The sequence below is a fragment of the Phlebotomus papatasi genome, chromosome 3 (genome assembly GCF_024763615.1).
Source record: "Phlebotomus papatasi isolate M1 chromosome 3, Ppap_2.1, whole genome shotgun sequence".
Lineage (NCBI taxonomy): Eukaryota > Metazoa > Arthropoda > Insecta > Diptera > Psychodidae > Phlebotomus > Phlebotomus papatasi.
Genome location: NC_077224.1, coordinates 28,693,521 through 28,716,749, shown reverse-complemented (window position 1 = coordinate 28,716,749; position 23,229 = coordinate 28,693,521). Strand labels below are relative to the sequence as shown.

Below are 23,229 nucleotides of genomic sequence, written 5' to 3'. Positions count from 1 at the left end.
TTTTGTGTTTCATAAGTAGCATTAGGATATTGGCTATATGAAACAGTGTAGTTCAAAGCTCTAAAATCCTTGAGTTTTTCTAGAAAGGATAATGAAAAAAGTATGACACATTGGCTACACTTGCCCCGGCCTGGGTAGATATAGCCACTTTTGGGGTGCTAATTGCCACCAGTTTTCCAGACGAAATTTGAAACTGGAGATACCAAATCAGGGGCATGACATTTCCTATGTTTCCCATATGTTTCTAGCGAGCCGAAAAAAAAATTTGAGTTTATTAGCTGTTTTCTGTCATTTTAGAATGAATTAGTAAAAAATACTAATACAAAATAAAAGCCAATTTAATAACGAAGAGACAACCGAAAACCCTAAATTGGCAAACAATGTATTTTTGGCGATATCTCGTGAAATGTGTACGAAAACAGGGAAAAAATTACACTAAAACTGGTCGCATTTTTCAGAGCTAATGTCACCCCCCTGTACCAAATATTGTTTCGCTTGATACTTTGAAGCCCACTGATGCTAAATATGTCATTTAAACCTAAAGAAAAAGGCTTTAGCAGACTTTTTATGACATTTTTGTAATTGCGGCAAAATTGATGAAAATATCCTGAAAAAATCTATTTCACAAATTTTTCATCCGAATGGCAATATTGCTTGGAATATCAACAATACTTTTTCAGGGCTGTTTCAGTGTTTAAAATCTTATATAAAAAATTGGATAATTATCATCCAATTGAAAAATATTTTTAATTAGGTTTATTAAACCAAAAACGAGGTAAAGCTATGAAATCTTGACTAGAAACTCAGAAAACCAAATGCTGGTCCAAAAACTGTACCATCAAAATTACAATTTTATACCCATTTTATAAAAATGCTTCTAAATTGTAGGATAACTGGATTAGACTTATAAATATTTCTAGCAATATGGGGATATGTTCCTACTTTCATTAAAAAATACTTTGCTCGATGTACATTTTAAGAAAAACGAGAAAAATCCACTGACTAATTCTACCCCTGGCTATAGGTACCCCGGTCTCCCCTATCCCAGCTAATGCACTGGAGATCCACAAATACAAAACGCCGAAATTTAGACTAATTAATCAATTTGCGTGATTATTTTGATGAAATGAAACACAAAATTGTTCTACTAAACTGTCGTATCTTTTTTTATTGAGACATTACGTTGTAGTTTTCTCATCCAAGTATTTTGCATCATTTTTTTTACAACTCATATAAATTAATCTCCTTGATTTTTTTTCCTCAACCGAGGTTCACTAAAAAGATAATTCTGTCTCTGTTAATTCACCTGTGCGAACAAAAAGTCTTCACAAGAATATTATGGGGAATTTTTAGGGAATTTGTAAATTAACGAAAATGCACTGCAAAGCAAAATTACGGAATAGGGGAGATTATGAAAAAGAAGGGACAATGGAGCAAAAAAATTAAGCACTGAAGGAGTTTTCCAGTCTTTTTCTTGTCACACAACACACGCTTTCCCGACTATCGGGACACACTTCTCCATGACGATGATGTGCCTTGAGATGCCTTGAGAATTATAGATGATATCTAATCATCAGATCCAGCTGCACGTTTCGCCTTTCGCTGCTTGGGACTTTGCTGATTGTGTGGCTTATTGGAACCCTTCTTAGGCGACAATTTCGAATTTGGAGATTTCTCTGAAAAACGTAAAAAATATAAATATTAAAAAATAATTCGTAATTCAAATGTCAAATACTTTTTATTTAATTATTTTTCAAATAATATTTCTCTAGGTACTCCTCGCAAAGTTTTAGACGTGTTTAGATATAAAAGAATTAATCAATCTGTACATTTTCCTGAGTTTTTAGAACCTTTTAAGAGAATTTTTCGTCAAAATGGAATATTTTAAGAAAAATTTTCAAAATGCGCAGCTGGCCTTAAAAAACATTGTAAAACACGAAATGAAACAAGTTGGAATTTCAAAGAAATTTTATAAATTAGTGAAGTTCCATTGAAACAAGTGGAGTTGTTATAATTTCTAATATCTCAGTGTGTTATGGTGGTGTTAGGGTGGTTACGAGGAAGCTTGGCAGACGCTTGGTGAGGAAGGCTGAGCTTAGTCTTTTTTCTGCAAGGGGGAGATATTAGGGTCGGAAGTGGTGTACAGGTGAAAATGAAGTGCTTGGAAGTCTTTGGAAGTGGGAGTGCTAAAATATAAAGTTTTTTTTTGTCTAATTACGTATTTTTCACACTATATATGTTACTTTTAGTTAAAATTTTTAATTCGGGCGGAAAACTGAAAGGGTTTGTTGAAATTTTTAAGTTCAATTATGACTTAAAAATTCCTTGACTTAAATTTCCTTAATTTTTACTGGAATTTCAAATTCATGTAATGGCTCGCAAATAATGATATAGCTATTGCAGTTGACTTTGAATATATTTGATATATTTTTTCCTATTTATCGTAAATATGTATGTATAGGGGAGATTGGGGCAAAAAGTCACAAATCGACAAAATTTAAAATTCAATATCTTCCAAGGTAAAAAAAATAGTCGCTCAATTTTTTTCTATAGATAGCCTCCATAGACCTTCTTCAATGTCGTAAGTTTCTTAGAATTCGAACAAGGAATTGTAGGCATATTGTCCCAACTCCCGTGAAATTCCCTGCGTGGAGAAGTAGTTTCCACTTCGGTCCAGAACCAGGCCTAGGTGGGGTACGGCAGAGTATGACAGTGTAGGAACGGCAAGTAGGTAGAAGAGTAGTGTAGCGTGCAAAAGGGTTCAAAAGGGTCGCCCCACATTGGTCGGAACCGGTTCTTCAAATTTAGGTTTATAGAGTATCAATAAACCTGCCGGGGTTTATTTGTGCAACAGAATTTAGAAAATAAAAAATATCGAAATTTTTAGCCCTATTTTTCAAATATTTTCCTTGCACAAGATAACAATTATTACCTACTTATTTTCCAAAATTGAAGCACTGGTGAATATCTTCCCAATAATTTGGATTTTTTGAATACGAATCCGCTATCTATTTTAGAATTTCACAAAAGTTCTTTTCTCCAGAAATTCTTTTATTAAAAATGGCCACTCGGGGTAAAAAGTAACAAAAGGTATAGAGCAAAAAGTAACAAAACAGCGAAGCAATTTCTGATGTCTCACGGCGAAAAGAAACCTCATTATCATGTCTCGCCGCTTGTTGTTTGCATTGGTCAAACGATTTGCAGTCATTTGTGTGTTTTTTTCTAAAGTAGCTTGAAAAGCGCTTTACTCGTTTTCTCACTTTTCTCGCAGAGAAAACGGTGTTTTACAAAGGTGTAGATGAATAAATTTTCTATGAAAATATGTTTTCTAGGTATTTTTTTCAAATTTACGGAAGCCCGTAATCAAGCGAATCAAAATATTATAATACCCAATGTCTGGTACTTTTTGCCCCAGCATTTTTTAAAATAGTCACAAAATTACCTTTTAGAAATTCGCTCGATAAACGTATTTCCTTACAAAATAGAGGAAAATTACTTTCACAAATTTGTAGAGCGGTAAATTTCCTATAAAACTACGCTAATTAGAAATTTTGGAAGCGCTCGAGTAGCTTATAAAAAAATAAAATATCCTTTTTGTGACTTTTTGCCCCAGTCTCCCCTAAGGACACTGGTAAAAATAAAAGGGTCAAATTGACCCTTTTCAGAAGGATGGATCGTATTTGACCCTTTGAAAGGTTCACTTTTGTATCTCTTGAAATTTAGTATGCACATTTATCACGAATAATCATGTTTTATTGTAAACTTATTACTGATATCATATTTCTCTCATCTGAGCGAACACCAAAGATCACTTTTTCATTGTTTTTTTATTCGTTTATTCCGGAATTAAATAGATGTCAAAACCGTGACCCTTTCGAAGGGTACCTGGTGACCCTTTCAAAGAGTCAAATATGATCCATCCTTTGGAAAAGGGTCAATTTGACCCTTTTATTTTTACCAGTGGATGATTGCATAAATTCGTGGGAATTTTTCGCGAATGTCGTTAACGGTTGTCCCATATGTTGGAAATGTTAGAAAACAATAATTTTATCGTATTACGCTATTTAGAAAAGCTTGGATGTGTAAAAAAGCTCGTTACATGGGTACCACATTCTTTCACTGAAAGACCACTGACCACTTTTCTCCTGATAAGGGAAAGGTACCAGCGATCGTCAGTGTTCCTCGGATCGAATGGCTATTCACGCTATTCAGCGTATCGGAATCCCAAAATAAAATGTATTTTTGAAAATTATTCGCTGCATTTTAGCAATGATTTTTAACTAAATGCATTATGTTGGTTCATATTCAATCTACAGAACCAATTTTCTCTTCCAGTTTCTGAGAAAATTGTTATTGCCTCATGTATTAAACCACTGTATCAGAATCTTAGCAATAAATACGTCAATCATCACTTTCTTAAAATTTCACATGAGAATTTGTGAAAATATGAGAAATTATTTTTGATTAAAATTATTTACAAAATTGTGTTAATTAAAGAATTAATACTTAATAATTCTAATTTCACTATCAGTGCACCTTTTTATTTATGTCGACAAAAAAAATGGAAAATAAATTATTTTTGCGAATAAATACGTTTTATCTCTTTCCGGACCGCAGCATATGCTGCAAGACAAATGCGCCATTTTTTAATCAAAAATATCCAAGCTCAGGAATTAATTGAGGTCCTACAAAACATATCTTATATTTGGACATCCTTATAGTTTGTAATCATCCACAAGAATCGGAATTTTATCTGTCCTGAATAATTAAAAAAATAGTTTTTCACTCAATATTCATATGCTACTTTGGGTACTCAGAGTCCCAAAAGAGACGAAAGAGTTATTCCTCGGATCGGAACACTTGGCCATTATCATGGCCATTATTGGATATTTTTGTTGTGAAAGAACTATTTACCAGTGAGAATTTCATTAAGTTAGGCAATTTTAGAAATTTTATCGTGTGAATATACAATACACGGTGTAAGGGTGACGAAAAAACTTCACTGAAGCCTTATATAGTGAGTTGGATGCCAAGAAAACACAAAAATCCTCATCAAAAACGCCTGACGATCCGTGGCTTACCCCCTTCCGATCCGTGGAACACACTGCATCCTTGCATTTAATTAGTAATTTCAGTAAATAACTAAAGTGTAAATACACGGAAATAGTTAAATTGATAACTAATGTATCAATTGGCATACGAAAAACTACCAAATAGTATTTTGGATCTTATATTTTCAGCTGAATATGGAGCATATCTCTTAACATTCCTTTCCGTGGTGCACTTCCTTTATGTTGCGATGAAGAACCTTTTCTGGATAGATTGTCGACAGGTGATGAGAAATTGATCTAATGTAACAATAGCGAAAAGATTCAGAAAAAATAGCCAAGCTTGTTGCAAGAATCGATTATTAGTAAATCATCAAAAACCGTTCCTTTTAATTTTAAAGTATTTTGAAACCAGAGTGAGAATCAAGCTTAATAAAAAGTGAAGATACGTGTGAAGTCAAGATGAATAAAAACAAATAACAAAGTAATAAGGTGGGCCAGATCGGACTGGTGATGACGTAGATACTTTTTGGAGGTTATGTCAAAAGTCATCGGTTCTTGCCTCGCGCCAAAATCTCATACGAAAATATTTCAGTAAAATGTTGGGAATGTATCAAAATTTCTAATTTAATTGTTAACATTAATAATTGTTCTTATCAATTAAACGGATATTCAATGTTTTTTTCTCCTTTTCTTATACTATTTTTCCACAAAATTCTACTTGACAAAAATTATTTGCACGAAACCCGGTGGACCATACATCATATGAGCACATCACAAATGTGTCAGAACATTCAATACTCATAAATGTTTTTTTGGAGAAACTTAAAAATAAATTAAATAAAGAAAAATGTAAAGTACAATCTTATGGCGCTGGCACACCTTTTCAATTGAGTGAAATTCAATCGTTAGAAATTTTACCTCTTACTCTTTCAAACTTTAATTAGATATAGTTGTCTCTTTCTGCCAAATGAAATTTAAAATTAAAATTGAAAATGACATTGAAATTTAATATCCATTTGACAGAAAGAGATAGCTATATCTGATTTTAGTTTGAAAGAGTAAGAGAGGTAAAATTTCAATCGTTTGAAATTCACTCAATTGAAAAAATGTGTCAGCACCATTAAAAATTAAATAAAATTTAACCTTTTTCGAAATATTTAAGTTTTGATAAAACGAAGGACACTACTACAAAGAGTCTCTCCCAATTTTACAGTATGCTAAAACTCACGAGATGTAGCTCTCCGTGAATTAAAATGTTACACAGTTTTTGGGTACGTAAGCGTACTAAATTTAATAACAATTTAAAATATATTTCATAAAAATTATCAGAAAATTATAGAATCAGAAAATTATTATATAAATTGAGAAATAACGAGAATAATATTTTAAAATTATTCAATTCTTATTTTTCTATTACAAATATTTCATAAATCTGAGTTGTCAACACTGTACTAGTCGGGTAAAAGTATCTACGTCACTGGCAGTTCGAATTGGCCCACCTTATACTTGAAACTCCTTGGTGTGAAGTGCTGAATTAGTTGTTGCACTCGTAATTTTCGACTCTTGCAGACATTTCGGTACTTCAATAATTACAAGCGAAATTACGTTTTTTTTAGAGATTCTATTTTCCAAAAGTAGTTTCACTAGTCTCTTAGGAAAATTCAAAATATGTTTATACCTTTTCATCTGGCGCTACAAAATGAAAACGGCCGGGAACGTAAAATAGCCACATATATATTCGTGATCAGGAAGTGGCGAAACACATTTTGGCCAAGTTTGAGGTCGATCGGACGACATGAAATTTTGTTAGGATTATAGTAGGTGAGATTGTTAAGAATCTCACCTAATATAAGAAAAATTTTAAAAAATATGTGTAAAAATAAATTCCTTCAGATTTTTAAAAAGTTTTCCTAATTAGATTGTTCATCAGATTAAATAAATTTCTGATTTCTTATTATGAGAAGTGCGTGGGAGTGCAAGAAGTGCTGGAAGTATTGCCACATTTTCGAGAGTGTTGCGAATTTACGGAAGTTTGAAGGCGTCTTCCATACAAATTGTGGAAGTGCCTGGAAGTGGTGTACACATTTTCAACCAAATATCTCCCCCTTGGGCTACTGTCTATTTCGTTTAGCGATTGCCTGGTGAATCGGAAATTTAGCCATAGTCTGAACCAATTATCTCGTACAACACTCTTTTTTGTATTAATCCGAGACACTTTTTCTTCTTTTAAGCAATGCGACAAAATTATCTTTAAAAAAATATATTAACGGGTAACCAGTCAAAACCTTATCTGGGAGGTAATTCACGAGCACTACCAGTACCAGATAAGTTTCTGACTGGTTACTGGTTAATATATTTTATAAAGATAATTTTGCTTCACTGCTCAAAAGAGAAAGTGTCTCGGATTAACACGTAATGGAGTGTTGTACGAGATAATTGCTTTTGGCCATGGTTAAAATTTCGATTAACCAGGCAAGACGATCGAAATAGATAGTAGCCAGTTGTGACTGGTTATTTTCAAGAATTTAACCTCTGGTTGCGTTTGTGAATTTGGTTTTTGATTTCGAAACATGACACTACCGTATACCGAGCTTAGCCATTCTGCTAAGTTATCGATCAAAGCTGTTTTCTTTCCTATTCTCACATATATGCTCATGAGATTTGGGTAAGAACCGAAAGTATAAGATCTCGAGTACAAGCTACCGAGAATTAGGTCCCTCCGGGCTGTCAAGGGAATCATTCGTTGAAATCGAGTGAGTTGCTTCTTCTTCGTGTTGAAAGATCACAACCATCATATCTTCGATGATAATAATCATGTTCAACGCATGACTGATGAAAGATTCCCCAGAAAAGCTATGCAAGCCGCATTGTAAGGAGGCATCGACCTCGGGGGCCCCGGGGCAGACCTTGAACAAGGTGGCTGAATCAAATTCAGGATCTTGCCTGAAAGCGCCTTGGGATTGACCGTGAACATCCTCTTGAAGTGGTGGAAGATCGACAAGCGTTAGCTGCTAACCTAAATGTCCTAAGCCCGCGAATCGTGTAAAAATTTAGGCCTTGTGTAGACTAAAAGATTAGTCGAAAATTGTTTACCGTAATTGTAATCGAAATCATAAATAAAATTCATTTCCATCAATTTTCAACTAATGCCCTAGACAGACTTACGACTTAAGCCAAGAAATGGCTTAGTGGAAAATTACGGAAATGTAGTTTAACCATTATTGCAAATATAATTGCACTAAGCCGTCCCTCGACTAATCCTCAGGTCTGCCGAGGCCCTAAGCCTGCTCTCGGCTTAAGCCATATAGGTCTGTCGAGCGTATTAGGTATTAGGTATTAAACCGTTTAGCCCATTCTCCTTTAAAACAAAATTTGACATTTTAATTTAAAGTTAAAGACTTCCGATTAAAATGCTTCTCAAAATTGAAGAAACATGAAGGATAAATTTTATAAGAGAACATTATCTAAGTATAGATTGAAACTTGGGACCTTCAGAAGCCCCCCATAATAATAAAGGTCTCCTTCTCCAAAGAAACATCATTTTTAGGATTAGTCGAAAACGCGTTCTATTTTTTCTATATTTTTTACTGCTCGAACTCAAAGAGAGAGCAGTTATATAATCGACTTTTTTTTAACTTTGCACTGTTCTGGAGCTTAAACGGTAAGAGATATCGTCTTCCGGTCTTCGGTGACCTTTCCTCAAATGACATTATCTCGTACCCAACCTCTTTATTTTCCCCCCTCCCCTTTCATACGTTCCCTATCCTTCAAAAATAGGTCAAAAATGAGGTTTTTCCAATTTTGTAAAAAATTGGCCCAAGCTTTTTCAATTATTTTCGGATATGTTTTAGAGCTAGTCCAGATGAACATTTCGCCCAAACATACTTATGACCGGAAAATTCGCCATTTTTGAAGGTCAAAGGTCAACTACTTTGGAGGGCCCATTGGTTAACCGATTATATAACCGATTTGGTTAAATTTGGGTTTTTTGGAAAGATATTGTAATTTCGAACCCGTCTGCATTGGTCTTCATCGGTAATGAACCGGTTAATAACCGATTTTAGAATAATTTTACATCCCCTTTTTAGTAATATTCCCTAAGAAAAATGTTTTTCGATTTTTCTCAAAATTGGCCCAAGCTTTTTCAATGATTTTCGGATATGTTTTAGAGCTAGTCCAGATGAACATTTCGCCCAAACATACTTATGACCGGAAAATTCGCCATTTTGAATTATTGAAGGTCAAAGGTCAACTACTTTGGAAGGCTCATTTTTCTTCTTGCTTAAAATTTGATTTTTTAGAAAAGTATTGCAAATTAGAATCCGGCTGCATCGGTTTTCATCGGTAATGAATCGGTTAAGTACCGATTTTTTGATTTTCAAATGCTTTTGTGATTGATTTATGAATCAATTTAATCTCTAGTAGATCAGTGATTCCAAAAGATTATGCAAAAAGCTAATTCACAGTGAGCCCTGTCTCGTGAGTTCGAGCATTCCGCAAAGCTGGGACGCTTTGCCATCTCTTTTTTTTAATTTTTGGATCTAGTTACTTTCTCCATATTCTAAAATACAGTTGAATCATTCCTAATAACGTGTTTTCAAGGCCAAAAATTAGAAAAGCTCTAAATTAGGGTCGAAGAAACACCTCTGCGACAGGGAACCCCTATTGACACTTTTGTCAAAATGTTTAAATTTATTTAATGCATTCAATAAAATCTAAGTAATATAACGTTTTTTCATTAATCTGCGTTTTTCGATAATTATAAGTGTTCTAATTTCATATTGCAAATGGTACAGAGTAGGGTGTCAATAAGTTCTGGCACGAGTTCTTAAAGTGTCAATAGGTATTTCTTAAACCCTCATTGCGTATTTCTCAACCGAATATAGAATTACGTTTGCTCTTGTTAGAAAGGTCTTAGAATTACATACAGATAAGTTCAAACCGATTCCAATCGGTTATGAGCACCGAAAATCAATTGAGGTGGCGAAAGTAGGGGAACTCTTTCAGGCTTCGCATATACTTTGGCTTTGAATAATTCATTTGTTTCCATAACTTATTCAAAAGAAGCATCCTGAAAGTATGCAAAATTTCTGTATAGGGGAGACCGGAGAGGTTGGGACAGGGGTAGTGTGGGACAAGGCGATTTTTTCATTATTTTTTTAAATAAATGGGATTTAACCATTTATTAAAATTTAAATTTTAACATTTAAATGTCTTGAGAATCAATAATTCCTTCTCAGAGGATATTCGATCTTTGCCCAATCTCGTTAAAAGCTATTTTCTCGAGAATTTCTCGAACAATATCCTCTACAATTTTTACAAGTTCTCCAGAAAAGGCAAGGTATGAGCTTATTCAGAGAAATAAGAAAAAAATAGGTACCATGCAGTTGTCGTAAAATTAAACACAAATCTGTCAATGAGTTCAAAACTAAAAGTTGCAAGAAAATCTACTCGCCTGAGGAATTTGATGATCATGATTGCAATATTTAGAATAAAAAAAGCAAAGAAAGGTAAATGGAAAATCAGAAGAAACTACTTTAAATAATTGATTGACAATAAATGACTCTACTGTACAAAAAAAAATTGATATTAATTTCTAAGTATAAAATAAAATATGAAATATTTTTATTTCTATCAGAAATATTTTTAATCTAGTATTTAAAATTAATTAACGTGCTCTATTAATGACTAAATTAATTTCTAAATATGAAAAAAAAGATTAAATATTTTTATTTCTATTAGAAATATTTTTTATTTAGTACTTAAAATTAATTAACATGCTCCAATAATGCAAATTATGCGATAAAAAATGCGTCCCATATTGCCCCATATCAGGGAGGCTTGGGACAAAGCGTCAAGTTAAATGTTTTATCTTCTCCAAGAAAACTAATTTGTTTTCCAAGTTCTATCGAGTACTTTTCAAAAAGTCAATACCCATAAGTATCCTATAGACCGCATAAAAAAAAGTCAAAACATGAAAAAGTGTCCCAAACCTACTCGGTCTCCCCTATATAGATAGAACCGTTTCGCGCGTTTTTTTTTCGGACCCGAAAATATGCATAATCCCGGGACCCCCTGTAATAAAATAAATTGCCAAAAGTCAGCTTCGTTAAAGGGGTCTGGGAAAAAATTAAAAAAAATGTTCGAAGCCGTGTATACGAAGTCCGAAAGCCTTCATCTAAGTTCATAAAATTTGACAAATTGAAAAGAGAGACTTCACTGCCCAGAATTGCCCCAATTGTCCCTAATTTTTAACCCTGAAATGTGAAAATAACGCAGACAATCGGAAAAAATGTATTATTTCTGCGAAATTTTTCGACTGCAAGGTAAAATAAAATTTCTCAAACGCATTTTTGGGATAGCTATTAAAAGAATATTCTAATGAAAACGTCGGAAATATCAAGATTTTAGAATAGAATTTTAGATGGAATTTTAATTTCCTTCTAAATTAAATTCAAGCCCAAAACGGATTCAAAAAAATCTATTAAAAGTCGAAAAGTACTTACGAAGAGCCCTCAGCGTTTCTTCTGGAAGCCAATCATAATCTACGTCATTGCTGTTGGTGCCCGTTTCGATGGTCTTTCGCTGAACATTGCCCCTCTTCCGCTTGCCCACGGATCCAGCCAGGAACTGCTGCCCCACTACAAGCAAGAGTACCACAATTCCGGCAAGGAATACGTACAGGAAGAATGTCTCCCCATCGAGGCCCTCGTCGACCTCATAGATCATCACAGTCTCATTGAAGACGGCTTCGGAGAACTGCTGCCCACTGGCATCTCGGTAGCCAAGGGCGATGTTGAGACCGAAGGGTCGTCCGCCAAAATGTTCAGAGGGAATGAATGTGTACAAAACTGTGGCCTCACTGCGTGGTTTCACTTCGCGATTGTAGGCAATGGCGGAGAAGTTCTGGATGAAATAGTTGAAATCCATTGGATACCTGAAGGATGCCTCCACAGTCTCAATCACAAAGTCGTCTGATCCCTTATTGAGGAAGCCTACAAGGAAATCTACTGGATGTCCAGCAGGGAGTTCCAACTGATTCCCTGGGCTGTGCGTAGGTTGTGTGAATAGGAGGTAGGTATCGGCATCCGGAGAGGCTGTGGAATCTCCTTCTTCTTCCGGCTCAACGTCATCACCAACAACTGCTGCATCCTCACCTTCAACATCCACCACTTCATCCTCGAGCTCATCTTCTGCCCATGTCATCAATTTATTTCCTGCACAAGAAAGTCAGCCTCAGTGCCACGTTGTGTATTGAGCCCCAAAAATTGTTGCCTAAGGGAAATTTTCAAGATTTCTTACCACTGTCCACTGTAAAAAGGATTGCTGGAAGCACCAGCAATACCACAAGGAGAAGCTTCTTCATTTTAACACACAATTTTTCTGTCTACTTCAACCGGGAAAGAACACAATCTGATCCAACTTGCGATGTGGCTGTGAAAGCCGTCTATTTTTCACTTACTCCTCACTCCAACTCATTTGACGTGGCCAGAGTGCCAGAGACATCAGCGCCATCAAATTTAAGCGGCCGATATGCTATAAATAACCTCACATTTGTGTGCTATAAAAATGTCATGCAAGGAACCGGCAACATATTTTTTCAAAAACTTGTTCACAGCTCTTGCAATCTATTGAAAAGTTGAAGTGCTGAAGATTGAGTTTTGAGCCAAGTACTAAAAAAATATTTCGAAAAATGTACTTAAAATATTTGATATTCAGGAATTATTTTTTATAGAATAATATATAAATAAAGGAAAAAAAGAAAAAAATATTAAAAGGATGGAGGTTACACTGAGAGAAATCCGAAAAAGTTAAAATAACATTCCGGAAATGTTAATTTTACCCTGCAGTATTGATCCGAAATCGGTGCAAATACTATGCTTTTTAGGTGTATTGTGGGTTAAAGTTACAATTTTTCAAGTTAATTTTACACTTAAAAAGGTGTAAAATTAACATAAAAAAATGTTGATATATTTTTACACCTAAAAAGTGTTAAATTTCTGAGGAAAAAATGTTAATCGCACCCTCTTTTTTCTCAGTGTAGGAACATGGCGTGAGAAAGCCGTAACACACATCTTAACTTTTGCCAGACACTGATTATCAATTTCTTAGTTTATTTTTTTTTAGAGATGTTTCCGCAAAAAAAAGTCCAATGAAAATTTAAGAAAATATTCAAGTGTTATTTTTTATATGATTAAAAATTTAAATGAAATATACTTTCATTATATAATTAAAATAAAATAAGGAATTAACGAATTTTATAAGCGAATTTAAACATTGCGAATCTTTATCAGAATGAAAATATACAATAAAAATTTCAGAAAAAATTCAAAGTATTTACGAATATATACAGAGGATTAAAGGAGCGCCGGGTAGATTTGCAAACACCATACATTTTTTTTTTGGGGTGAAAGTTGCATTTTTTTCTTCGTAATTGATAAATTATTCATTGACAGATTTTTTTTTAGAATTCCTATTTTCAATTAAAAATTTTCCAAGAATTCTTTTTATGAGACAGTAATAAGATGGTCAGACCATCACAGCTCTTCGAGAGCAATTATTAAAGCTATCTGATATTGTCTCTCGGTTCATATTTTCAGTAAAGAAGATCTTCAATATTTCAATGCATTCAACACCTCAAGATGACAAACGAGAACGAGCATCCAAATTGAGCACGTGTGACAAGCTCAATATTATACGCAAGGTCGAAACAGTTCATTTTTCCACATGCAAAGACACTGTAAAGGTGTCAGGATCTGGACTCGATGTCTGTGATAGAATCGTTACAAGTGTGATACAAAATAATAATTTGCACAGTCTATATTTTAATTATACACAGTTTATATTTTAATTTTCTCTTTTATTTTTTGTTCAGCTCCAGGAAAGAGTGACTTTTCACTTAGAACCCAAAATGAAAATCATTAGAATAACTAAGAAAAAAAAAGAGGTGCGATTAACAATTTTTTTCTCAGAAATTTAACACTTTTTAGATGTAAAAATATATCAACATTTTTTAATGTTAATTTTACATCTTATTAAGGATAAAATTAGCATGAAAAAGTGTACCTTTAACCTCTAATACACCTAAAAAGGGTAATATTTACTCCGCTTTTGGATCAAAACTGCAGGGTTAACACTTGGAAGGACCCTAGTGGCAGCCGCTGCCAATTTAGTTTTCAATGTTATTTTTTATAGTGAAGAATATATCATTTCGCCTGGACGCCTGATTGAATGCGTGCAGAATTTATCTGGCTATTTTTTCGTTATAAAATTTTTAATAAAAATTAAATATTAATGTAAATATATTGCAAAAACAAAAAACTGCACTCGGAAGGACCAAGTGGCAGTTGCTGCCATTTGCATTTTATATGGGAGTTTGACGTTCTGCAGATGTAATTTTCTTGATTGTTAGTGTATAAAAGCCCTAAAAGAACAGTTTGAAAGATGGTTTTTGCTAATTATTGAGATGAAATATAGGGAAAAGTGACATACCTTTAAATGCGTCAAAATCAGAATGCTTCAATTTTTCTCTTATTTCCCAAAGCTAAAAATCCATTTTGTTAAGCGAAGTTAATAGAAAATAGTTAATAGTATTAACTATTGTTCATAAAGTAGAATTTTTGCTTTGAAAAATAAGAGGAAAATTAAAAATTCAAAGGCTGCCGCATCCAAAGGCACACCACTTTCCCTGACTCCATGATTCTGATAAAGATGAAAACATCGAATGGTTAAAAATCTTTAGATACAGTACCCAAAGAAATGAAATTTCTGGTTCAGACACCAGAAAAGAACTGACTAAAGCTCCGAATGTTAAAATGTAATTAAAAATATCAAAATATTATGTAAAATTCGATAAGTGGCAGCGGCTGCCACTTGGTCCTTCCGTGACACTTTTAGTTAGGGTTCTACGAAGTGTTAAATAACATTTTTCCGGAATGTTATTTTAACTTTTTCGGATTTCTCCGTGTATAAACCTTATAACTTTTTACTTGAACTAAAAAAATCGAGTTCTGTCCATTTGTAAAAAAGTTTTATACAAAAAGTATTCTTTTTCTATTTCTTATTTATAGCTGTGTATTAATAAATATTATTTTTTTTAACTAGACTACTGATTAAGCAGCACTAAACTGAGTCAATTAATTCGCTAATTTGTAATAGTAATTTCTTTCGAATAATAAGCATTTTAAATATGTATAAATGTATATATAAAAAAACCAATAATCTCGGTCGTTTCTTTGTTTTCCAAAAAAAATCACAAAAATAGTTCTAATACAGGCACGGCCTTATGAGTCAGGGACATGTAATGTGGATTACATTAGAATCACTTGAATTTTCATAAGATTTTAGCCTTATCCGAATTGTTCTTATTTTTGTTTTGCGCAAATTTGGGAAAATATTTCCTGTAAAACACTCGTGAAGAGCCCCGTAATCATGGTGTTCAAGTGTCAGGAGGATAGTTTTCTTCGAGAGGTTGAGGAATATTCCTTAAATCAACATAATCATCCGATAACAGATGTTTTTTTTTTGTAGTTTACGTCTAAAGTTCTCTTGTGCGAAGAAGCAGAGCTAGCTCCGGCGTCCGGAAAGGGGGACACCTTAAAAGGATACAATGTTGTATGTCAAGACACCATTCTCTTCCCTGAGGGAGGTGGCCAGCCTTGTGACTTTGGATATTTAGGTGGCAAAAGAGTACTGAATGTTGTCCGGAAGGGTGACACGGCGGTTCATTTTGTAGAATCCACTGAACCTTTGGCGCCTGGCGCTGAAGTTCGCCAGGAAGTTGACTGGGAACGTCGTAAGGATCATATGCAGCAACATTCGGGTCAACATTTGGTTACAGCTCTCTTTGAGAGGGAATACAACATGGAGACTAAGGCTTGGTGGCTGGGAAGTGATACTACTTACATTGAATTGGGAGCTAAGGATGTTACTCAGGAACAATTGGATAATGTGGAGAAATTAGCAAATGATCTAATAGCATCTGCAAAGAATGTTTCTGTATCTGTCTTTGAGAGTGTGGATAAATTGTCCGATGAAGTTACCAGAGCCACTCGAGGACTGCCTAAGGATCACGTGGGATCCATCCGGGTGGTGACTATTGAGGACGTTGAGGGGAATATGTGCTGTGGAACTCACGTGAGCAACTTATCTCAACTCCAGGTGATAAAGATGCTGAATGTGGAAAAAGCAAAGAATAAACTATTGGTGCACTTCTTGGTTGGTGATCGAGTCATTAAGAAACTGGCCACGAGCTACAAGAGAGAGCTCGAAATGAACACTATACTCAAGTGAGTAAGCTTAAATTCCTAGGGGAAGTCACATTGTAACAGCTCTGATACTTTCAGTGGAGGACCTGCTTCGCACCTGGATCTAGTGGGAAAGCTCCAGGGGAATCTGAAAAAGTATCAGAGGCTCGTCAAGACTCTGCTGAAGGATATTGCCATCAATGAGGGTGAAAAACTAAAGAACACATCACCGAAACCCAAGTATTTTTTCATGCATCGCACTGACGGAAGTGACATGGATTTCTTCACAAACTTTCTCCGGGCAGCTGGTGATCTTCCTGAAACATTTTTGTTTCTAACAACTGTCGACGACACTGCCAATGGGCAAATGATTCTTCAGGGCCAAGAACAAGATATCACAAAACTCGGTAATGAAATCTGTGAGCTGCTGGTTGGCAAAGGTAATGGCAAGGGAAAGACTTTCCGGGCAAAGATCACAAACACCAAGAACATCAAGAAAGCTGAAACGTTGATTGTCAGTCACTTTGAAAATTAAATCACCTAGTATTTTGATCCAGATGACATTTATTCTCTTATCCATTGGCATCAAACATCCCACTCTGCAACTTTTGGTCATCGTCCTGGGAATTTTTCAGCCAAAAAACATCCTCCGGAGACATAACCTACAAATCAAAACAATGTCAGTAGAGGCGTTTTGCGGACATTAGAGCTGCAATTTCTAAACAGAAAATTACTTACTTAGGAATATAGAGATGTGGAGGGTCTATCTCAATCTTCTGGCCTCCCTCTCAGATTCCAGGAGTGTAAGAATATCTCCTTCCCGGACGGGACCTTTGACGTTTCTGATGATTTGTCGGTTCACCTCTCCGATAAACTCCACTTTTACTTGTGTACATTGTCCCTGGGAGCCAGTGCGACCCAGAACTTTGATAACACGAGCCAAAACCACAGGTTTTTCCATGATTTTTCCTAAAAATCAGCGAGATTTTCACACGTGTGACTGTCTGACAACAGAAACGCCGGAAGAAAGGAGGTTCAAGATGGCTGAAACTCACAGCATAATGACTTTTACATTGACGTCGCAAAATACACCATAAAAATAAAAATAAATTTATTTAGAAATAGAATTGATAAGTAAATGTATATCTCACATGCCCAATAGCGATAACAAGTGGTAAAATGTAAAGTTCTACGATATTCTTCAGTTATTTAATTGGCAATTGAATATTTTACATGATTTTTTTACTCCATATTTGCTCAATGCTGTGAGTTTAAAGTTACATGGCTGCCAACATTTGAATATGAAAAGTGGCATGGAAAACCAAAACAAACCAATTTTCTTGCGAAATGTTATAAATAAAACAGTGAATAAATTGGAATAAGTAATAAAAAAAATGGGTAAATTTACTAAGATTCCTCAACAAAGGCCTAGTTGGAGTACTGATGAATTAAAATCGATTGATGCAGCACGAGTTTTGGTTCATAGAATAGAAAAACATGAAAGTTTGGTTAGAAACTCTGAGCTAAAGATGAAAAGTTGTTCCAGAAAGCTCAAGGATCTCATGATCCGTAGGAACATTATGAAGGAGTAAGAGAATTGTGAATCCTAACTATTCTTCATTAATGAATCTTCACATTTTCAGCTACAATCCTGAGGCGAATGTTTTTCCCGCCTTTATCAATTCCCATGTACAGGAGAGTCTCAATTGGGAAATTGTCCAGAAACGGAATGAACTTGAGGACATTGTGTAAAGAAATTTAGTACATTTTCCTTGGCTCTATATAATTTTCTATATTAATTTAATTTGTTTTTCAGAGACAATCTTTCAAAATCCCTGAAGTCTACAGAAACAGCTATTCAAGATGTTGAAAAGGATCTGCAGACGGTGCTCTTGGAAGAAGAAAATTTGTCTAACCATCAGAAGGATCTGATAAATCTTCTCAACTACATTTTAGATGCTTCTCTGAGCATACATGCTTATTATACGACTTATCAGATGAATATGGAATTAAATAACGAGATGACACGAGAAGAAAATTCTGCTCAAGAAGACTTTCATAGAAAAGATGATTCAAGAGAGTTTTCCCACTTTATCAGAGACTTTCTCTGTCGGTGTCGACTGGAGAAAATATTGAACATGCCAGAGGATGCGTGTGAAGGAAACGAATCGTGATTTAGCTTATTAATTCAAAATTTTTCAAATAAATACGAACGAAAAGTTAATTTACTGCATTTTTAATCGTTATCCTAGAAGAAAACTTGCAACAACTCTCGATAGGAATCAAAGAGTAAGAGCTACAGTTTTTGATGATCATGATCGATCATAGGCCCCTACTCAATGTACAGAGGGTACAGGGATTAAGCATAATTTTGGGATCAAGGCAAAACGCACGAAATAGCTTTTATGAGAAAAAGCCTGCGTGTCCGTAGGAGACATAAGAGTGTTCTTTCGAATAAATTACAGAAACGCCGTAATGCAAAATATTTTTGGCACTAAATTCCTCGGGCTACACTCAGTCCCGGCATTATTCACTTCGGGATTATGCACCTAACGAGATTATGCACATATGTACAATAATGTAACTTTGCCTACCATTGGGAGTCAATCTATGAAATCATTTTTGAAATACGCCTAAATGTATACTATGTTGCGACGCGGGAAATTTGAAAACATTTTGCTACTTTTTCAGAATAAAACTTTAATTTCTTTTATTAAGGTAAAATTTTTAAATAATCTAACCATTTATTGAAAAAGTCTGGCCAAAAAGTATTATCTGTTTCTGTAAATGCATTTTTTTATTAAACAGTTGAATCTTTTTGTTTTGACTATTTTTACTCCGCGCGAAATTCGTTGTACGGCCGACTTATTCAAAAGAATGCCCCTGCTGGTATGCTATTTTTTCTCGATGCATAATGACATTTCGCGCCTTTTTTTCGGTCCCGAAAATGTGCATAATCCCGAGACTGAGTGTATTACACTAGATCCCGGCATTATGCACATTTTCGGGACCGAAAAAAACGCGCGAAATGGCATTATGCATCGAGAAAATTTGCATACCTACAGGGGCTTTCTTTTGAATAAATTGACCGTTGAACGAATTTCGCGCAGAGTAAAAGTCGGTAAAAGTAGTTCAAACAAAAAGATTCAAATGTTTCAACTAATTCAACAATATAAAAATGCATTAACAAACAGTACATGGCCAGAGTTCTTCAATAAATGGTTAGAATAATAAAAAAAATACCTTAAAAAAAGAAATTAAAATTTTGTTCTGAAAAAGTAGCAAAATGTTTTCAAATTTCCCGCGTCGCAACATAGTATGCATTCAGGCGTATTTCAAAAATGATTTCATAAATTGACCCCCGATGGTAGGCAAATTTGCATAATTGTGTGTGCATAATTCTATCAGGTGCATAATCCCGAAGGACTTAATGCCGGGACTGAGTGTATCAGAGCTAACAGCTAACCGCTAACCTCTTCAAAAGAAATGTTATTCAAATTTGTCTTAAAAATTTGCATACATTTAGGGGTATTTGAAAAATGATGTCACAAATTAGCCCCTAATGGTAGGCAAAAATGCATAAAGAAATTTGCGTAATTACACGGGATTCCGGGAGTATACCTGACGGGATTTTGCACGCAGCACACATAATTGTGCAATTTGCCTACCATTATTAGGAGCTAACTTGTAAAATAATTTTGGAAATCCCCTGTCCTAAATCCATATAATTTTTCTTACGCGGTAAATTTTAAATGCACTTCATATCAATCGTTGGCGCTGAAAATTTGTGCCAACTATATTTTGCCTACATCACAGCGTTCCTGCAACTTTTTGCAAAAGAAATCTCCAAGAGCTTATAGGGTGAGGTGGGGCTAGTTTGAGATGTGGGGCTACATTGTTATACGACTTTTTCGCCTATTTCTAAATGAAGCTGGAACTTAGAATTATTTTATTTATATCCACAATTATTTTGTCTATCCAAATTACATCATGTTAAAACCCAGTATCCATTAGAAATATTCGAAAAAATCGTATAACAATGTAGCCCCACAGCTCAAAGTACGCCCCACCTCCCCCTAATAAGTTTCTGGATGCATAAAGCCATTTAGGTCCGGGAAATGTGCATAATCCCGATATGCATAATCCTGGGATCTTCGGTAGTTTCTGTATCTGGTTATCCAGAAATTTTTAATCAAAAAATTCAGAGGAAACACATACGAGATAGTGTAGGAAGGTTAATCGAAAATCAAGGTTTAGCTGAGATTTAGAGTATAGGGGAAAGGCTCATATTTTTGTCCAGTTTCTTATTTTGGACACTTTGAGGATAAAATTGGACACTAAAAATAAATTGATTTTTTTGAAATGATTTTTTTTTTGAAAATAAATTGATTGTTGGATTTTTATTCCAATATTTGATGAATAATGAATTCTATCTAAATATTTGTTCTTTTTGGAAGATTTTAACACCATAGGGTAAATGTCCTAATTCAAAACCATTTCCAGACGCTTTAACTTTGACAGAAGATTTAACACATTAAATTCATATTTTTTCTGAAGAGAATTGTATAAGTTTGCTCCTTGACTCTTCTAGAATGTTACTGTTTAGTAAAAATTCTTTAGATATATTTTGAAAACTTCTTAAATACAAGAAAAACACGCGAGTGCAAAATGCTTCTATTGGAAACAAATTAATCCAAATGGAGACAAGGGAAAGTTTCTAATTGGAGACAAACAGTGTAAGTGAAACCGCGACGAAAGGCTTCCAAAACCTTGTTGAGTTGCTCTTGAGTGCATGATTTGTTTTCATTCCTGGTCTTTTCTCCTTTCCCATCTAAAACAATAAGAAAATCTCTCCAACAGAAATCATATTTCCCGGGCTTCCTATTGAAGCATTTGCAGACACTTCAGAAAACCCCTTTTTGTTCACTAAATAGGCAATTATTTCGTTTAAAAACTTCACGTACCATTAAAAATAAAGATTAGCACTTAATTTAACTAAAATTAGCCAGGAATAAGACATAAATGTTAAACAAAACGAATAAACAAAAATCACCCTATTGTGTTTTTCATTGGAAAACATGGTCGATCTATGAAAAATTCAATGGTGAAATGGTACACTTTTAATTTTTCTGAGAAATTAACAAATTAAAATTTGTGAATATGAATGGTTTTTCGCTTTATTTGGAGCAAAATTAACTAAATAATGAAACTGTTGTATAAAAATATATAAATATAATAATTTAGTACTGTATTTATCGTGAAAACAGTAACGTTTCCATTTGGAGTAGCGAAAAATTTCCATTTGGAGCAGGTTTTGAATTAGCTTAATTTACCCTATACGTTAAATTTTGAATATGATTTGAGTTGAAATTGCTTTGTTGAAAATTCAGTGTGAGCAATTGCTTACGAGAAATATGACAGAACTATCGTGTTTACTTCAGTCTTATTTAGTTGTGGTGAAGTACTAACAATGTTTCTTCGCTTTTTTTGAGTGATATTATTGAATATTCATTGAATATTGTCTTGATTCACGTTAATGGTGATTTGTACATTTGACCTGAAGTGAGATTTGCCTTGTGAATTAGATTTTTCGTGTGAAAAATGGGAAATTTTTTAAGACATTTACCAGTGAAGTGATGGTTCTTATTTTGGACAGGTGTTTTTCTAACGAAATTTCGTGAAGTTTTAGTTTTTGTGATGACTAGGTTGGACAAATGCCTGGAGAAACAAAGGAGCAGCATCTCTACGAAAGAGATGTAGCGAGAAATGCCTTGAAAGGCTCCCGGAAAGGCCAGGGAATGAGCGAATCCGTACGTACTTGGAGTATCGAAGTCAACTCACTTTAATGAATGATATGGAAAGTTTCTGGGCTTCTTGTGACATTCTTCGTTTCCCTTACATGAACAGGAAGAGGACTTGGTAAGATTGGTTCATGAAATGAAGAACAATGGGCATCCTGTTGAGGCGGATTAGCTGTCCAAATTTACAGCCAAGTTGGCCAAATTAATAAACAAGTTGTCCAAAATAAGAGTCAAATTCACCTCTACATATCAATTCATTTTTAAACGTATTAAAACTAATTTTAGTAAAAATAAGACGATAAATAGCTTGCTAAGTTTCTAAACAACCCTTCTGAAAAGAGAGAAATAAAAAAAGTAAATTAGTATTGAAAATATCGCACTTCAAACTTGGAACATCGATGCTTATAAGCAGACTGTCCAAAATTATGAGCCCTTACCCTATGTATACACAGAAAAAAATATTTTGTAAAATTGTTCGTAAATGTTTGTATAATCCTATGGAAGAGTTACGAAATGTTCGTGAATCGTATAATCCACACATAAGTTCGTAAAATTTTGTACTATTTTCACAAACATTGTTCGTAAAATGATCATTTGACGAACATTTTTTTTGTACTTTTAAAAACATTTGTTCGTAAATGTTCGTAAACACACCAAAAAATGTTCGTAAATTTTTGTCATTTGATCGTATTTTTTTGCCAGTCAAACAAAAAATTACGAACAAATACGAACAAATGTATGTAAAAGTACAAAAAATGTTCGTCAAATCATCATTTAACGAACAATGATTGTGAAAAAAGTACAAAATTTTACGAGCTTGTTTGTGGGTTATATGATTCATGAGTATTTCGTAACTCCTCCATAGGATATTACAAACATTTACGAACAATTTTACAAAATATTTTTTCTGTGTAGGAAAACAATAAAACCTCGATCTCTTGTATCTTGAAAGGTAACGATTTATAAAATCAGTCTCTGGCATTTAAAATGGAAATCAAGTACCAAATAATCCAATAGAAGTAATTTAGAATTAATCCTGCTTATAATAAACTTTTTCAGTCCCTTTGAATGAATGAAAAGAGAATGAATGAAAGACAAAGTTAAAAATATGTCTCTAGCGCACTCAATGTG

The 23,229-nt window shown here is 34.2% G+C and overlaps 4 protein-coding genes across 4 annotated transcripts; 2 read left to right on the top strand and 2 right to left on the bottom strand.

Moving 5' to 3' along the window:
• Positions 1-1,139: 1,139 nt before the first annotated feature.
• Positions 1,140-12,573, bottom strand: LOC129807462 (translocon-associated protein subunit alpha). Its single transcript, XM_055856751.1, has 3 exons — positions 12,354-12,573; positions 11,558-12,268; positions 1,140-1,676 (listed from the first exon to the last, which is right to left on the bottom strand). Exons 1-3 carry the CDS (start codon positions 12,415-12,417, stop codon positions 1,567-1,569), a joined length of 885 nt encoding a protein of 294 aa, XP_055712726.1. The 5' UTR covers positions 12,418-12,573; the 3' UTR covers positions 1,140-1,566.
• Positions 12,574-15,381: 2,808 nt separating this feature from the next.
• LOC129807459 (alanyl-tRNA editing protein Aarsd1-A) lies at positions 15,382-16,853 on the top strand. Its single transcript, XM_055856747.1, has 3 exons — positions 15,382-15,521; positions 15,582-16,339; positions 16,397-16,853. The coding sequence occupies exons 1-3, from the start codon at positions 15,483-15,485 to the stop codon at positions 16,830-16,832; spliced, it is 1,233 nt and encodes a 410-aa protein (XP_055712722.1). The 5' UTR covers positions 15,382-15,482; the 3' UTR covers positions 16,833-16,853.
• Positions 16,817-17,333, bottom strand: LOC129807461 (40S ribosomal protein S28). The gene is made up of 2 exons (XM_055856749.1): positions 17,036-17,333; positions 16,817-16,959 (listed from the first exon to the last, which is right to left on the bottom strand). The coding sequence occupies exon 1, from the start codon at positions 17,256-17,258 to the stop codon at positions 17,061-17,063; it is 198 nt and encodes a 65-aa protein (XP_055712724.1). The 5' UTR covers positions 17,259-17,333; the 3' UTR covers positions 16,817-16,959; positions 17,036-17,060.
• A 32-nt stretch (positions 17,334-17,365) lies between these two features.
• LOC129807460 (uncharacterized) lies at positions 17,366-18,521 on the top strand. The gene is made up of 3 exons (XM_055856748.1): positions 17,366-17,885; positions 17,941-18,045; positions 18,114-18,521. Exons 1-3 carry the CDS (start codon positions 17,692-17,694, stop codon positions 18,469-18,471), a joined length of 657 nt encoding a protein of 218 aa, XP_055712723.1. The 5' UTR covers positions 17,366-17,691; the 3' UTR covers positions 18,472-18,521.
• Positions 18,522-23,229: the final 4,708 nt, after the last annotated feature.

What these genes read in the sequence shown, in the direction of transcription:
- LOC129807459 (XM_055856747.1), top strand. Translation starts at nt 15,483, where the DNA reads ATGGTGTTCAAGTGTCAGGAGGATAGTTTTCTTCGAGAG. An exon ending in AGGATAGTTTTCTTCGAGAG is followed by an intron (nt 15,522 to 15,581) that starts GTTGAGGAATAT and finishes TTTTTTTTGTAG; the next exon opens with TTTACGTCTAAAGTTCTCTT. An exon ending in GAAATGAACACTATACTCAA is followed by an intron (nt 16,340 to 16,396) that starts GTGAGTAAGCTT and finishes TGATACTTTCAG; the next exon opens with TGGAGGACCTGCTTCGCACC.
- LOC129807460 (XM_055856748.1), top strand. Translation starts at nt 17,692, where the DNA reads ATGGGTAAATTTACTAAGATTCCTCAACAAAGGCCTAGTTGGAGTACT. An exon ending in CGTAGGAACATTATGAAGGA is followed by an intron (nt 17,886 to 17,940) that starts GTAAGAGAATTG and finishes TCACATTTTCAG; the next exon opens with CTACAATCCTGAGGCGAATG. An exon ending in AATGAACTTGAGGACATTGT is followed by an intron (nt 18,046 to 18,113) that starts GTAAAGAAATTT and finishes TTTGTTTTTCAG; the next exon opens with AGACAATCTTTCAAAATCCC.
- LOC129807461 (XM_055856749.1), bottom strand. Translation starts at nt 17,258, where the DNA reads ATGGAAAAACCTGTGGTTTTGGCTCGTGTTATCAAAGTTCTGGGTCGC.
- LOC129807462 (XM_055856751.1), bottom strand. Translation starts at nt 12,417, where the DNA reads ATGAAGAAGCTTCTCCTTGTGGTATTGCTGGTGCTTCCAGCAATCCTT. An exon ending in CCTTTTTACAGTGGACAGTG is followed by an intron (nt 12,269 to 12,353) that starts GTAAGAAATCTT and finishes TTTCTTGTGCAG; the next exon opens with GAAATAAATTGATGACATGG. An exon ending in AGAAACGCTGAGGGCTCTTC is followed by an intron (nt 1,677 to 11,557) that starts GTAAGTACTTTT and finishes TACGTTTTTCAG; the next exon opens with AGAAATCTCCAAATTCGAAA.